The sequence below is a fragment of the Arvicanthis niloticus genome, chromosome 10, assembly GCF_011762505.2.
Source record: "Arvicanthis niloticus isolate mArvNil1 chromosome 10, mArvNil1.pat.X, whole genome shotgun sequence".
NCBI lineage: Eukaryota > Metazoa > Chordata > Mammalia > Rodentia > Muridae > Arvicanthis > Arvicanthis niloticus.
In genome coordinates, this window is record NC_047667.1 from 53,546,722 (window position 1) to 53,563,511 (window position 16,790).

General features: G+C 43.2%; 1 protein-coding gene across 3 annotated transcripts in view; it reads left to right on the top strand.

The window, feature by feature from the left end:
• Positions 1–15,210, top strand: part of Fam78b (family with sequence similarity 78 member B) — an 84,925-nt gene extending 69,715 nt beyond the window's left edge. The window contains exons 2-3 of one of the 3 annotated variants that reach the window (XM_076941545.1): positions 2,555–3,797; positions 12,158–15,210. In XM_076941545.1, the coding sequence (XP_076797660.1) occupies positions 2,555–3,077 (523 nt within the window). In that variant the 3' untranslated portion in view covers positions 3,078–3,797; positions 12,158–15,210. The remainder of the gene's footprint in view (positions 1–2,554; positions 3,798–12,157) is intronic. The other 2 variants (XM_076941544.1, XM_034513365.2) reach the window with 2 other exon arrangements.
• Positions 15,211–16,790: the final 1,580 nt, after the last annotated feature.

Sequence of the window (16,790 nt, forward strand, 5' to 3'; positions counted from 1 at the left end):
TCCTTTTGATATGATAAGAAGTGGTATGTGGCTGGAGAGATGGCTCAGTGGTTAAGAGCACTGACCGTTGTTCCAGAGGACCGGGGTTCAATTCCCAACACCCACATGACAGCTCACAATTAACTGTCTATAACTCCAATATCTGCCACCCACATATATACAGTCAAAACACTAATGCACATAAAATAAAAAGAAATAATTAAAAAAAGAAGTGGTGTGTGTGTAAATGGATAGATTGAGAGGAGAAAGAGAGAGAGAGAGAGGGAGAGAGAGAGAGAGAGAGAGAGAGAGAGAGAGAGAGAGAGAGAGAGAAACAACACCCAAACAGCAACACTCCTTTTCATACAGTAAGAAGTGGCATGTGCAAGTGTGTGTGTGTGTGTGTGTGTGTGTGTGTGTGTGTGTATTTATGTATGGATACATTGAGGAGTGTGAGTGTGGGGGGGTGGTACATGTGTGTAGGGGGGTGGTGTGTGTGTGTGTATGTGTGTGTAAAACAACAGTTAATTTTAAAAAGAGGCCATGAAATTTGAAAGAGCAGGGATTGGTATATGGTAGGGTTGGGAGAGAGGGAAGGGGAAATGAAATTATAATTTCTGTGTGTGTGTGTGTGTGTGTGTGTGTGTGTGTGTGTGTGTGTGTGTGTGTAAGTGGGGGTAATATGGCACCAGTCATGGTGGTGAACACTTTTAATCCCAGCACTGGGATTAGTAGTCAGAAGCACACAGTTCTCTGAGTTCAAAGCCAACCTTTTCTACATAGCAAGTGCTGGGACAGCTGGGGCTACATAAAACGACCCTGTCTCAAAAAGTGAAAGAGAGGGGGCAGGCAGGCAGGCAGGCAGGCAACACAGAGTGATCTGGGCACTCCACCCAGCACAGCACAGCAGCATAGGTAGTTGGATGAGCAGTCTTTGACTTTGCGTCAGGTCAGTCTCTGTTACTTAGATTCTGCCAACCATAATACACTACAATTATTCTCAACAGTTATCAAGGACATGAAGACAAGAGAAAAGCCTCTTGCAGCTGTGGGCTCACCTCCTCCACAGGCGGTCCAGCCCGCCCTTTGCTTATGATGGGATGACTGGCATAGAAAGTACCATGGGGGTAGCCAGAAACAGCAATTAGTGTTTCCATCTTCCCTACTGATGGTAGGGGTTGCTGAGACATTATCAATATCAAACTTGAGCATGCAACTTCCTTCTCTACCATTTGGATAAGCCCTACAGGATCTTATGTCATCCGTGAGGGGGGAGAACTTCATATCAAACAAGGCCACCACCTCTTAGCTAATAAATGGAAAATTCACCATTCTCTAATCATTTGATTCTTAGGCATTATTACCAAGCATTGCTACTACTCCTGGTTTCACGTATAGTAATATGTAGAATGTCCCTAATTAGGGCCCTACATGCTGAGGAATGTTAGTTAGATCATGGTACAGTATAAATTCCCTTCACTCTGGCGTCTTCCATTACCACATAAGGGTACTTAGAAGCAATATGATATGGTGGTCAAAAGGTCAAAACTCACAGACTTTAGAGTAAAACAATCCAACCTCTTAGAATCTGTAGGACACTGATCATATTAACATTTTTAAACCTCTGTCTTCTCATGTGAAAAACATGAGATAATAGAAATAATAGAAATAAAATCCACCTATAGCGTGGAATAGTTTGAACATAGCCTATGATGACAGAGTACTTAACACAGTGGTTAGGGTGGTGGTGGGGTAAACACTCCATAACCAGTTGTGACCATTACGATTATCATTATTATGTGCGGCATCTCCTGGGAGGAGGGACATGGAATGTTCTCCTGTCATTCTCTGCAAGGATGAGATGGACAGGAAGTATAGACAGGTAGTCAGAACGGCAGGCTCACAAACAAAGCAATGCAGCTTACAGCCCGGACACGAAGCCAAATGGAGAGCAGCGTGTGAGGGGGCATGCATGCCAGCCTACAATTTCCACAAAGCATTTTAGTTCTCAGAAATGACTCCGTCTCAGCTTTTCTTTGTCTGTGTTTTCTGAGTGCCGGGTTGGTTTAATGGTAGAATTTAAAAATTCCGTGTTGAGTAGAAATTCTACTACTGTGGCTTTTCCAAGAAATTAATATAATGGGGAACTTCACCTCTTCTACCCCTTCTGTTACCTCCTCTAAAGTACATTAAATTTCAGATCACCTCTTCCTGAGTGACCCTTATACACACACATTCTCCCCTAAGAAGGAACATCCAGTCATGGGCCATCTCTACACTGCTCATTGCCATCATCCCAGTGAAGTTGATAGCTATTTGTGGTCTCACCACTATCTCCTTGGGCTTGTTTATCCCTTTTTTGGCATTGCTTATTTTTAAATGCTACTCTGATTGTTTATTTTTTCTCATTTAATCCTGATACAACCCAGAGTAGAACTTTTTGATCTAAAACCCCCCTCCTCCCTCCGAACTTCCCATTTTGCCCGATTTGACTGTATTAGTAAGTGGTGGGCATGTCTCCAGCTTTTAAAAAATTCATTCAGTCTCTTCTTGTGTATCCCTTCTGCTTTTCCAGGTCAAGCTGGGAACTGCCTGACTTGAGGGAAGGGAGAGTAAAAGCCATCAGTGACTCAGATGGGGTGAGCTACCCGTGGTACGGGAACACGACAGAAACTGTGACCCTGGTTGGCCCCACCAACAAGATCTCCAGGTTCTCTGTCAGCATGAATGATAACTTCTACCCCAGTGTGACATGGGCAGTGCCAGTGAGTGACAGCAATGTGCCCCTGCTCACAAGAATCAAGAGGGACCAAAGTTTTACCACCTGGCTGGTGGCCATGAACACCACCACCAAAGAGAAGATCATTCTGCAGACCATCAAGTGGAGAATGAGAGTGGACATTGAAGTGGACCCTCTTCAGCTGTTGGGGCAGCGGGCCCGGCTAGTGGGCAGGACTCAGCAGGAGCAGCCCCGGATCCTGAGCCGGATGGAGCCCATCCCCCCTAACGCACTAGTGAAACCCAATGCCAACGATGCCCAGGTCCTCATGTGGAGGCCCAAGCGGGGGCCACCTCTGGTTGTGATACCTCCTAAGTAAAAGCAGACTGTCCAACTGTGTGTGGAACACATGCCACTGAGACCCACAGTGGGGTGACCAGAGGTGGCAGGAGCCAAACTGAGTTTCTGAGCCAAAGCAGACCTCTTGGTGTGCCAGCCTTTGCAGCTACTTGTGACGAGTACAGCTGCTCCTTGGGCGGTAGAACCATACCCTTAGGAAAAGCCCCTTCCTCTTAGGAATAAAGAAACCACTGATTTGATAGACTTGCTCTGATTACCATGCAAGTAGCCATATTTTGGAGCTGACCAGGACAATTCTTTTATTTGAACTATTGACCATTTCTTTCCTGTGAGATGCAGGGGATGGAAATGAAACTAAACAGTGCCTGTGGCAGATGCTGCTTCCCAACCAATTAGAAGCGAGAGTGAAAACATCCACACCAGGTGTTCGTAAGACAGTCTCCTTGTGTGACTGGAGGGTCCTGTGGAATTGGGTGAAAGATACTGGGTGCCGGGGAGAGAGGAGGAGAAGGTGTTACTACAAGTTAATATCAAGTATTAGCTGATGGTCAGATTATCAAGACACGCCCTGGAATGAGAGGGACACTTAGGACACTAGAAAAACTGTGTGCCCTTTGTTTTGAGGGAGAGCTGTTTTGGAACTGTCCGAGGTGCTGACATCAGCAGCCCTCAACCGAGAGTGGCTGCTTCCATCCACTCCCCTCTTTCCAAAGAAATTGCTCATTCTAAGTGTTGTTAGGTATGATATATACGGTATTGGATATATAGTTCCTGTTTTCTCTAGTAATTATGGCATTGGTCCCTCTCGAGTTTTTAGTCACTCAATCTGTGACTTTGTTTACAATCACTGATTCCTATCACCAGCCCTCAATTTACAAAGATGTATAAGCCTCGTGTTCATCATATAGGGTTTCGGGAATGTCTCAACAAATGAGAACAATATTTTCAATTCTTAGTTTCTGAATTGTTCCGGCACAGGAACGGCACACATCTGTGCATGCACATGGGTGCTCACACACCAGTATTTAGAAAGAATAACAGCTAGTCTTGCCAATAGTGCCTGAATATTCATTCATGGCCTTTAAACACAATTAGTACATACACCGTATGCCCACATAGATTAACTTCGGCTGTACTTACAAAAATTCAACGTCAACTGCTCGTCCAGCTATATATGAGAAATGTTCAGACTTCTTAAGTGAAAGTCTGAACCTTAAGCAGTCTTGTGTTGCTGAGATCCAGCCAATAAAGATGAGAAGCAATTTCCCTTTAGTCTGGCAGCATAAAACTTTTTAAAAGAGTTTCCAGTGTTTACAGTGGTAAGATTTCCAACCATTTCCACCTAAGTCACCATTCCACGCCCCCCCACACACACACACAAAGAAAAGTTTCCCCTGTTATTCTATTATTCTCAATGGTTATTCTCAATGGTGGAGATTATGAGGTGCGCCCTTCCTTATTCAGAAACACTTCGTGTAAACCGACTACAGAATTCTCACAATGTTGTATACTAAATAAGTAGATTCTTTAAGCCTAATTTCAGAGGTGAGAGATTTCCAAGTCCAGAGCCATTATACAAATCGCATCATTGACTCCAAATCTTCCAGAGTTTGGGGACAGAGAATGCAAACCAGGAAGCTTTCTCAGCACTCTTGTTTTCCATGCACTGTAGTCTAATTTCCTTCATGCTCTGGTCCCAGAGGTTGCTACTCGGAATAATATAGCACTAACTTCACACTCCAATCATCAACTTCTCTCACCCAGATTAGTTATCGATGGCAAGTTATTTATAGCAACACATTAATGACTCGTTGGTAACGTCGGTGAGTTGCAAAGACTCTATTTAGAAATAATCCAGCTGTTAACTTCTGGACTTCCCATGCTTCCCTGCTTTTTAATGGCAGAGCTGACCTCACAGACCTACATATTGAAGAGTAAAGTTGCTTATTCTCCATGCTAACATCAGAAACAGCAATCTCTCCCTCATATTGAATCAGTCGCCACTTTTATGAGATTTGGGTCAATGGATGCTGATCTTGGAATCTAAGCCATGCAGCCCCACTTTAAGAAAATCTGATTTTTTTTTTTACATCTAAAATTATAACAACAGATGAATAAGTTTATATTAAAATTTTTGTGCAAGGTTTCAGTCTTTAAACGTTCCTAGCACATTAAGATATGACTCACACAATTATATTTACATATAATATAGCTTTTCAAAGCCTTGTCTATAGTTAAAAGCAAGGTGCAGCATGCTTACCTAGACTCATTCCTTTTTAAAAAGAATCATTTCAGATTTTTAAAATAAATTATCCCAAGGCAGTTTCCTGGGGAATGATGTAATAAAAATTGAGGGAAAAATGTATGAGAAAGGATGTCTAAAAGCTAAAAGCACTATGCAAATATGCTTTACCATTGCTGTGTGTCACTTCTGCAAACTCTACAATTGGGTCTCTCACTTCTGAAATCAATCTGGCAGAACACTCAATTGCCTAATAGCCAATTATATTAAAAATATCGTTGTTTTACAAGGAGGTGACCCCTTTTCTCACTATCTGTGGATCACTGCCTTTTAGCTTAGTCAGGATATTGCCAAGCCAAAAAGATCTCTTACAGGAGAGAATTAACCTTGAGATCTGTGCTGTGGTCACCTGCATCTTCTCACCAACCTGCATTCCCTTGAGAATGCATGGTCTGACACCAGACAACATCCGTTTCAAAGGGGCTCATTCTGAGGCTTTGGTGTTAGTTGGGTGGTCACCAAACTATATTTGAATTCCATTTATGTACATGGTTGCTTAGTGCTACAGGAGTTCTAAATTCCTGTATTTGAAAGAGCCTTCCACCAAATGTTAAATTGTTAAATGAGGCCACCTTTGAGATCTTCCAGTCTATGATCTCCAAGGAAATTGAGGCCCATTTAAATTAGGTCATTTATTCAAGATCACATCCAATCAGCACAGGCCAAGAAAAGGCCTGAATCTCCCAGATCTTAGCTTACAATACAGGTACATTACCTGAGATCTGGGGTCCTCCTTTGTTTCCAGCCAGAAACCTTGTCATTGTCCTGGTATCATTCGCCCACAAATCAACTAGCCTAGAAATTAAAAACAACTGGGTCCAGAACCCTTTTGTTATAATGTCAAAAACAATGACTATTCCAGACTGCTTGCTATCTGTTGACAGCTGTTTTGATATTGAACCCTTGATCTTTGTTCTCTGCTGCGTGCATACGGCATCCTCAAGCCATTGCTATGGCCCACAACACTTGGGAGGCTGGAGGCTAGTCCCCTCTCTGCCTTCCATCCAATGAATCATTTTGGATCCCCTCCCTCAGATTCCCTCCCCCCCCCCCATACCTCAAAGGCCAAAGTCATGGCCTAAGAAACAATTCTGCATAGTAAAATAAAACAGCAATGAGTCATAAAGGATTTTACAAAAGGCTTCCACCTGCATTTTTTCATCCACAGGTAATCTTATAAGAAATGTCGTACGATGGTGGTTGTGGTGTTATTATCTCCATTTTACAGATAGCAAATCAAGACCAAAGAGGTTAACTGGAATATCCATAGGCACACAAACAGAAAAATGCCAAGAGCCAGGATTCAAACTGGGCCTTTTGGCTTAAACCCTCATGTTCTTCCTCTGTATCATGCTGTCCCTTAGTTTACCCCATAACACAAAGGAGAAGAAAGAAAAGGAAGAAAGCAAGTCACTGTCACCTGCACAATCATGTAGTCCTCCCCTGCCTACCAAGTGGAGTCATTAAAAATGAGAGAATGAAAGCTGTTTTCTTTCTCAAAGAACCTTGTAATCCCCAGGGAGTTTGGCCCAGAAAAATGCCTGTCAGGGACTGTGGTGTGGGGGAGGTGGCTGTCATTTGTAATTAATGGAGTAGGAAAGCTGTTCCCCTGGTCTCAGAATCCCTTAAACACCACAAGTACAAAGACAGGCAGGAAGCATGCATCCTACAGCTGAGGTCCCAGCTGGGCACTGCCCTGCCACCCGCAGTCCCTCAATGCGCACACAGGAGCAGCCCATGGGGCGGAGGCAGTGGAAACAACGGCTTTCCAAGGCCTTCTTGGCACATTGAGTGTTCTTGTTAAGAGCAGAGGGCACAATTAAACAATGATAGAGTCAGCTCCCAACTGAGTTGAAAAAAAAAAAAAAAGACATAAACACACACACACACCCCGACACACCGACACACCGACACACGGACAAAGACCTACCACCACATGCACACACACTTTCCAGGCTGAAAAGAAAATTAATCAAAAACCCAATGAATGCCTGAACTCTATAATTAAGCCTAAATGATCCTTAGATAGAACAGGAGCTGAGTGAACAATCTCAGTGAGCAAGCACACAGATATTTTTACCACAGACTCTTATTGCCATTAATTTCTTTTGAGATCTTGAGTACATCTGGTCCCCATTTCCCTGGTAGGACATCTGCCTGTAGAAGGCTTCCCAGAGAGTCGCCGGTTCAGTGACAGCCAAGGGTATCTGACCAAGCATTTTGATAGGAACTCCTGTGGGGAGATGTGGTCTCCTCACTCACCAGGTCAGCCACACCCACTCCTATAATGGCCCATCACTAGCCTCAGTAGACGTTGGAGTGATCTCTGAAACGCTCTGGAGTATCTCAACTAAGCATTGCCTGACATGAGACATTGTCAGAATTATAGACACTCTGGGCTGGAGCTAGTTAGTGGACCCTCAGGCATCATCAACTTGGAAATCCAAAGCCTCATTCAGTCTCTGTGACGTGAGGCCTGATATCTCGAAAGGGTGGGAATCTTTCAGCTCTTCTCAGCATTAGCCAGCTGGCTGAGAGAGGCCTATACCCAGGCAGAGGCAGAGAGGATGAAGAGGAGAGCACCACGTGGTCTTGCAGGTAGCTAAAATTTCACGAGGTCTTTAGGAGAGGACAGGTGGCTGTGTGTCAGGGCCAGATGGAAAATCCCAGCACAACTTGCTGGGTTGAAATGACCACAAAATCCATCATCCCATAACAGCGGCATTTTTATCATTCTGTGCTCATGTAGCAGGCACAGGGGTAGGGGGGAGGAAATACTTATATCCCAACCTTTGCATGGGTCTCTGCTGACCTGTCCACCCCTACAGTTTTGGCTAGGGACTAAAATTTCCAAGCCGCTTTACAGATTTGTCATCTTGAAGCAGATAAAATGAGGAAGTACTTCTCCCTAAACTGCACATACACACACATTCCAGGCTATCTCACAATGATGGAGCTGTGATTATCTATGGTCTCACTTGGACCAGTTACAGAGGTTTCTTGAAGCCTGCCCCAGTCCCTTTCCCATGCCCCCAAATTGTTCTTTTCTCCCAACTGGGCCAAAGGGTGCTGCTTGAGAGAACCTACCCAACTCTTCTTTCCAAGACATATGGAGCTAAGCCTATGGACAGAGGGCTACATGGCCAAGCATGGAGCCTCTTTTGCCTATAGGCCCACATTTGTCTTTAGCTTACCTAAAAAAATGTGTGTTGATCCTTAAAACAGCTGAGAACTGGTTCAGAAATACCTAGAGGAAGAAGACCACACACACACACACACATACACACACACACACACACACACACACATATATATATATATATATATATATATATATATATATATAGAGAGAGAGAGAGAGAGAGAGAGAGAGAGGAGAGAGAGGAAGAAAGCCAGAACACATAACAAGGCCCAGTGTCACATGACATTTTAAGGAATATGGACAGGTCTGTGAGATATTAAAATGACAGCATTATTGAATCGGGGGCTGGATAAAGGCCAGCATTAGCAGAACAAGAAGGAGATAAAAAAGAGGTCAGGATGCTTTGCCACTTGGTGGGCCTAGGGTGAAGGTAAGCCAAGCAAGGCACCAGGACATCTAGAATTTAAGAAAGTACTCACCCTTGGGTCTGTGCACTGGCATGTTTCCATAAAAGCAAGCCTTTGGGGTGTTTGCCTTAGTGCCTGGCTTGCCTCCTTACTCTCTGCCCCACTTCACGTCTACCTCTAACTCTCTGCTTTCCACATGAGAAGAGCAAAGCAGGGGAGGTATCATGGGATATCTCCAAATAGCTCAGTCTTCCAACAAGTTCTTCTATAGCGTGTCCTACGGACTCGACAGGGATGGTGCTCATAGAAGGCTGTAGGAGGCACTCACTCCCACTGGGTCATACGCTGTGAGGAAGCCCGGGACTTCCTCCATGTTTCAGAGTCATCTCCCTAGCCAGTGCGTCCACAGGGCTACCTTTTTTCAGGAACTGGTCTGACCCCTCTCTAGTCTCTAAAGGTAGATAAATGACAGGGCCAAACTTCTCAAGCCTGCTCTTCTTTCTAAAAGCACAGAGAAACCCTGCAGCCCCATCAGTACGTACCCAGCTCTTGGGTGGAAGAGATAGTGGTTATCTCTCCATCTGTTGTGTCCTCCTTGCCCCACCCTAAAAACCAATTAGAGTATTTCACACAGCTGTGGTCCAATGAAATGTTATTTGTAAAAAATTTAAAAAAAAAAAAAAACCAACAAAAAAAAAAACCAGGAAAGACAATACATGCACTTCAGGCTGAGAACTATTTTATTAAACTGGGCTTTGAAAGCAAGATTGCCAATTAAATTATTTCTCATTCCACTCCCTCATGCACCAGAAACTATGGGAAGCTATTACTTCTAATTAATTAGAGAAAGAAAGACTATGCACATGCATTTCAGATGAACAGAGACATTTCCCCACCTGTCTCTTTATGCTTGCATGTACACATGTACATGCACACAAGGACATGCACCAGGAAACTAAAGACTTTTTCTCATTGACTCATGCCATGGATTTTTTTTAAACAGACAAAAAAATTCCTAAGTCCAAGAGCCACTAACAAAAATCAAAGGATTTCTTCCTTGAGTGCACTCATGAGAAGGGAAAAAAGGATACTTTTTATTAATTAAATAAAAATAAACAGCTTTAAAATTGGTTTAATTATAAACTTTCTGCAGAAAATAAAAATGGCCTTTCGTTTTTGCCTTTAGTAAAGTAGGTATTTCCACCCAGCCCTGTACATATCAAACAATGTTTATCAACACAGGCTAACCTGGGGACCAGGGAACCAGAGCTCCTGAGGCCTGGTTTTAATTATATCATATTGGCCTTCACTTATTTCTTTGTGACACAAGGAGGAGGCCCCTTCTCGGTGCTATATGCACCCCACAGAGTGTTTAAGCTTATGAGAGAGCACTTCACAGAGAGCTATTAAGCTGTTTGTGCCTTACCTTAGGAAAACTAGTGGGCAAAAGTCAACCATACAGTTAAAATGCATTCTATACAAAAATTATGCTGTCTAAAGCATCACTATTATATAATATATATTATATAACATATAATATATATTGGGTATATATACAATTGAATTGATATACTAATGGTATAAAGACTAATGTCAATGATAAATAATAAAGGACATGATTGTTAAGGTAGTCTTCTCCATGATGTGACTTTTGCACATGAGCATCTGTGTGGTTTGCTCTGTAACCAACAAGTACATTATGAGTTCTGCTCAGGCCTCTGCTCAGATGAGCTTACCTTGTACCTGACATCCCGCCCCTCCCCCCCCATCCTGCCATGTTTGTCCTTCCATCCGATGCTAGGTATCAAGAGCTGGCAGAGTGTGGCAAAATCAGTACTTCTGACCCATTCTGACTAATCACATTCCTGCAGAAATGGGAACTGGCACCTACAGAACTGTGTGGCTGCTATTCTGGTTAACAGGGTACACAGAGGAACATTTTCTAAAACACATTTTAGACCAGCCCCTGTTCGTAGATGTAATAGTTCTATCTTCTAATTTCAGAGCATCATGACAAGCTTATTTAACCATCTACGTAAATATTTTGGATTTTTCTTCCTTAAACTGAAGCCATGGATATAATCATAAAAGGCAAAATGATGTTACCTAGTGTGGAATCACAAAAACATATGTGCCATAGCAATACTGCAAGCAGGTCCAACACACACAAAATCTAGACACGGGGCTGGGTAGATGGCTCACTGGGGAAAGTGCTTGCTGCACACGCTGAGAACTTGAGGTCAGATACCAAATGCCCACCTAAAAAGCAGGCAGGACAGCATGCATCTATATCCCAGTAACGGAATAGACTGGCAGAGAGGAAGATCACTGACTAGCTTGCTGGCTAGAAGACAGTTTAGTTAAACTAGTGAACTCCAAGCTCAGAGAGATCTTGGCTCAAAAAATAAGATGTAGAACTATTGAGAAAGACACCCAATATAGACCTCCAGCCTCCACACTTATGTGCACACACATGCATGTGTATACATAGGCACACATGTATACATACACATGTAGACACATCCACTCATACACATGTACACACACACACACACACACACACACACACACACACACCCCAAAGAAAAATTGAGGAAATAAAAGGGTTCCCATAATTTGGCTTTATCTCAGAACAACTTTCTTCATGAATTCAAAAATGGTCTTTGTTATATTTTTAAAATTGGGTTCATCCACTTCTTTAGGACTTCAGCTGTTACATAAAGCAGTATATACGAGTGCCCCCAAAAAGAGCTGCTATATATTTTCTTTCTAAAGAAAATATGATTGACTACTTTAAGTTGAATAATATAGACACATAGTCAAGAAGGAGGCCACATTGGCATGAGTCAATAAGAGAAATCCTGGCTACACCAGAGAGCTCCAGTGCATCCAATGAGCCCAGTTTCCGAAAACCTCTGCCTGGAATACTAAGGAGCAGTGTATGAGTTCCCACCCATTTCTGTAGAGCCTTTTGTGCTTTCCTATGGGCTGAACACACAAATGACTTGGAATCCCTTTATATTGTTTTAGTTTTTAATCTTTTAAGAAGAGATGAAAGTTATAGACCCCCTTTATAGAAAAATGTACATGAAGCTACTCAAAACTTTGTACAAATTTTAAGCTATTATCCCTTTGAAAAAAATCTTCTTTCGAAGCCTGAATTATGAACATATGTTTTTAAGGAACAGTGTTTTCCTTGGCCACTATCTTAATCCGCACTGTTTGCATGTTTCTGTGTCCACATGCAGGTCACCTAGTAGGACAAGACAAGCCCACCCAGCAAGCAGAACCACATGGCAAGACACTGAGGAGAAGGATATGAGCAATGGCTGGTGGCTCCAGAAGCTGACGCCCTGGACAGCTGACTTCCTATTAAACAAGAGTGCCATCTTGCCAGTCTCCTCACCACCCTCCTATCCTGTGACCAGTACCTCCTATCCCCAGCACGTGTGTCCAATCAGGCCAGCTGGTTGGCTCACGGGGAAGCTTTGTTGAAGTGGAAGTTGTGCCTGCTGCACCTTTTGTGTGTGGGAAGATTGAGTTCACCTAGACCTCCTGCTCATCCCCTCCCTCCACACGAAGCCTCCCAAGGACAAGGCTGGTCATCCTGGACTGAAGAGACCCCACACACAGCCCAGCCATGGCTCCCAAGCCTGCCACCCCACCCCATAGTTTTGGGTGTGAGAATATATATCTCCCCTTCTCCTCTCTCTTCTCTATGTGGATAGTCAATGTCAATCATCCCCTGAGGTGTCTCTAAGGTCTTTGGAAGGCAACTGTTTGCCCTACCATGGACAGGCTTGATGACTTCAAGATGACCAAGAGCAGCGTTTATATCACCAGGATGAGTAGAGTGAGAGCAGAACTTCCCCAACAGGGCAAAAGTGGTGTATGCTGTTCTATTGAGTGTTTTATTTATTGGTATGCTCCCCTATTTATTTATTTATGGAACCTATATTTATTATATGTCAGAAAATCTTCCATCTTTCAAACATCAGCTCCAAATTTGTCTTGTTGGTCCCCCCCACCACAGAGCACAGTAAATGATTCCTCTTTGAAGCCACAAAAAAAGAGGGAACTTCTTCTCCCTAGTTCCAAATACTTCTACCCTAGCCAGATTTTCAACCCAAAATGAGATCAGAATCTACCAGCTAGTTATAAGCTGTACAGCCACACAAACCAGCACAGGCTCCACTGTCCAGACAGAAACAGTCTTCCAACCCCTGCTTTTGTGCTGTTTTTCCTTCTACTCCTTCACAAACTCATGCAAAACTAACCACCTGATTCCAGCCTGACTGTTAAGACTAGGCTCCTCCTTCTGCTGTGGTGCAGAATGCTTGACACCAGATACATATTAGAATCTATGATGAGCACTTAAAGCCACCTGCCTGGTTTGCACCTCAATGTGTCCACAGCAGAATCTCTGAGGGGCTGAGCAGCAGAGGCCTTCTTAGTTGCCCAGATTATTCTAACTTGTAAATGCAGTTGATTAAAAAAAATTCTACTGTCTTCTTCATCCCCAACCACCTCCAAGATCCCTTCCTCCTTTAGTTCCCAAGCTTCCTCTAGACTCCCCATTTCTCCACTCCTTTTTCCTCATGAAACCTTCCCCCCATTGACACCATCAACATGAATAGACCCCAAAGAGGTGACTGGCCCTGAGAGTCACACCAGAAGCCAATGCCTGCACTTGCCACTCTTAGAAGCAAAAGCTTGTTCCCTGCCCAGATTTGCCTTCCATCTGCACTCTTCCCATCACACATGCCTCCAAGAGGTTAAAGGTTAATATGGTTATTCCTGGTCCTGCATACCAATCTTAAGAAAAAGCTCATTCCAGTTCAAGGGTTGGCTGTTTCTGCAGAGCAACATGAAATACTTGAGGGTAATTTCCTGGTAACAAGAAGGGTTATCTTGTCCCCCAAATAGTCCCTTACCCAATGACCTGATAGCAACCCCCTAGCATACAGATGATAGATGACTGAGAAGAGAGTTCTCACCCCTCATGTTGACAAGTTCTCAAACGATGAATATAAGTGAAGGGGTGTGTGTGTGTGTGTGTGTGTGTGTGTGTGTGTGTGTGTGTGAATGTGTATACTGCCTTCATATAAACTTGATGGACCTATGGAGATGCTGAACTTCAACTTTACAGTTTTGACATTTACTTGAGAACAATCAAGAACTAGTGCTGTCTTTCACTCAGTAGATTCAACTCACTCCTTTCCTCAAAGACCCAAGTGAATTCCATATTAGTGCTTCATGCAGAATGGTGTAATGTCTGAGAACTGTTGGGTGTATTAGAGACTGTATATGTTGTGTGCACAAGAGAGTGCCCAGGATAGAAACAGTTTGTTTTCCTATTCCACCTCCAGCATCTAAGAAGGTTCCCAGAGCAAGTAGATTTCTTCTGCATTCATAGCACCATGCCTTCTTGCCTCATTAATCAGACTGTCCTGCACCAAGTCCCATCTCTCAGGGTCCTGCTCTCTGATAGGCAACAGTTCAGTCAGTGGGTGCTAAAGAGTTGAGTGTTACACTTCTTGGGTGACATTTACCTTTTAACTGGGGCTATAGACAATGCCTTAATCTGAAGGAGTAGCTTGAATGCTGGGAATTTCAGGTGCAGAAGTGGGCCAGTAAGAGAGATTAGTTTTTTTCTTAGGAGGGCCTTTTAGAGCCTCCCCTCCCCTGGACCCATCTTTAAAGTCAGCTCATGAATACATGAGCACAAGCAAGCACACTTACCTACATCCACATCCCATAATTTTGGAATACCTCCCTTGCATTGGCCCTATCTTTAAACATAAAAAAAATTAAAAGTGAACCAGCTAAATTAATTTAAACCTCATTGGGAAATGCAGCCTATTTTTTTACCGGCCACCAGCCATCTGGTCTACCCCACCCTGTTCCATTTCCTTCCTGCTCCTTCTCTCTTTGGCTACTGGCCTATCAGTTAATTTATGTGTATATGTCCTCTGCTCTTCCCTTGCTTCCCCCTAAGTGTATTTTCCCCCTTGGAATTGTGTTGTTTTTGGTGTTGTGAAGGAGAGAAGTGGAGGCTAAGAGCATGAGCATGTATGTATGTCACTGAAGACAGAGAAGCCAGGTATTCTGCTACAGTTTGAAGAATAACGCCACAAAGGAAGAGATGAAAGCTGGCTCTGCAGAGTGCCTTAAAAATGACTTTAATTAGGAAATTCTGAGTCGTCAGTCTTTGGATGTTACATAAACTCAATGGATGTTGCATTTCACTTCTCTGGGATTAAAAAAAAAGTTAAATACAGTATGTATTCAACAATGACAATCAAGTATATTTTCTCTTTAATTTGGTCCTTAAAAGATTTAATACCGAGGAGGTCTGGGATTCTGGGGCTGGAGGATGGCTCATGGGTTAAGAGCACTTGCTACTACTCTTCAAGGGGACCAGAGTCTATTTCCCAGCACCCATGTCAAGTGGTCCACAGCTACCTGTAGCGCTAGGGGATATGTAGACACATATGCATAATACACATGTACAGAGAGTGAGTGGGGAGGAAATTGGGAGGGAGATACACATACTCATAAATAAAATAAATCCTTTTGTTTGCTATTTAGTGCTTGATTTTTCACAAAGAACAGGGAAAGCTACAAGCACATACAAGCCCTGGGTGTGCAAGGACAAACAGTCAGGTCCTATATATTTAAGAAAACTCTGCTAATGATGGTCACATACCACAGCCAGATTCCATTCAGTGGTCAACTTTGCAGTGAGAAAAAAAACAGACTATTCTGAGCAAGGAAAATAGATTCCCCCCTTCTTCCTGATGGTACGCTACTGGTCTTCATCTGCTGAGACTGCCATAACAAAATGATCCTAACTAGGTGGCTTATACACAAACATTTACTTCCCAAAGGCCTAGAGGTTGAGAAGTCCAATGTCAAGTTCCCTGCACAATTAGGGACTTGCTGGTCCATGGACTGTCATCTCCTATGTTTACATATAATAGAAGAGTGAACAGGCTCCTTCAGGCCTCTTCATAAGGGCACTAATCCATATCACAAATACTCCATTCTCATTGACCCAGTCACCCCTCAATGTCCCACTTCTGACATCATCACCTTAAGGATTAGGATTTAAGTATATAAATTGGAAGAGGAGAGCATAGTATTAGCCTACATCACTATCCTAGTCTCTGTTTCAATGAAAAGTTGGAAAGATATTCCAGAAATACAGAGGCTCTTCCTTGCTACCCCTCCTTCTCAGAGAACCCTTGGCCTTTGCCACCCAAGGAGCTAACGCAAAACCAGTTATTTTGAAGCAATTGAGTTCTGGAAGGCAGTTAAGTTTCTGCACTGTTCTACCTTCTCTCTCAGAAGGTTGAATTTTTAAAAGGTCAGATTATCTTCTAAGCAAGAGTAAGAGAGGCAGAGTTGGGAGTGAGGCCCTTACATGATCTTGAATTCTGAGAAATCAGTGTAGTTGGGAAGAAACGGAAGGCCTCAGCTCTATCAGGCCTCTCTGCTTCCTCTTCCACCACCTGAACTTTAGACCTGCATTGCAGGCTGGTACATGGCTGGTGTCATTCAGCTAATAGCTGCTCTTTCTTACAGTCAAATCTATTATAGTTATTTTCCACAAAAGGCACGACCCTTCTCTAGGGACAGTAGTTTTAAGAAGACTGAGAGTCACTAATTCACATTCAATTTATTCTCTTTCTCTCTCTCTCCTTCCCTCCCACTCCCCCCATCCCACATGCATCAAAAAAGCAAGGAGAGACAGATACAGAGAAAAAGATAATAGTTTCCACTAATCACACCTCTGTCAGACACAAATCATGAACTCAAATGGAAGAGGGCATAGTTTTTAAGCATTTGTATTCTTAAGCTAAAATAGCCCCATCCTCC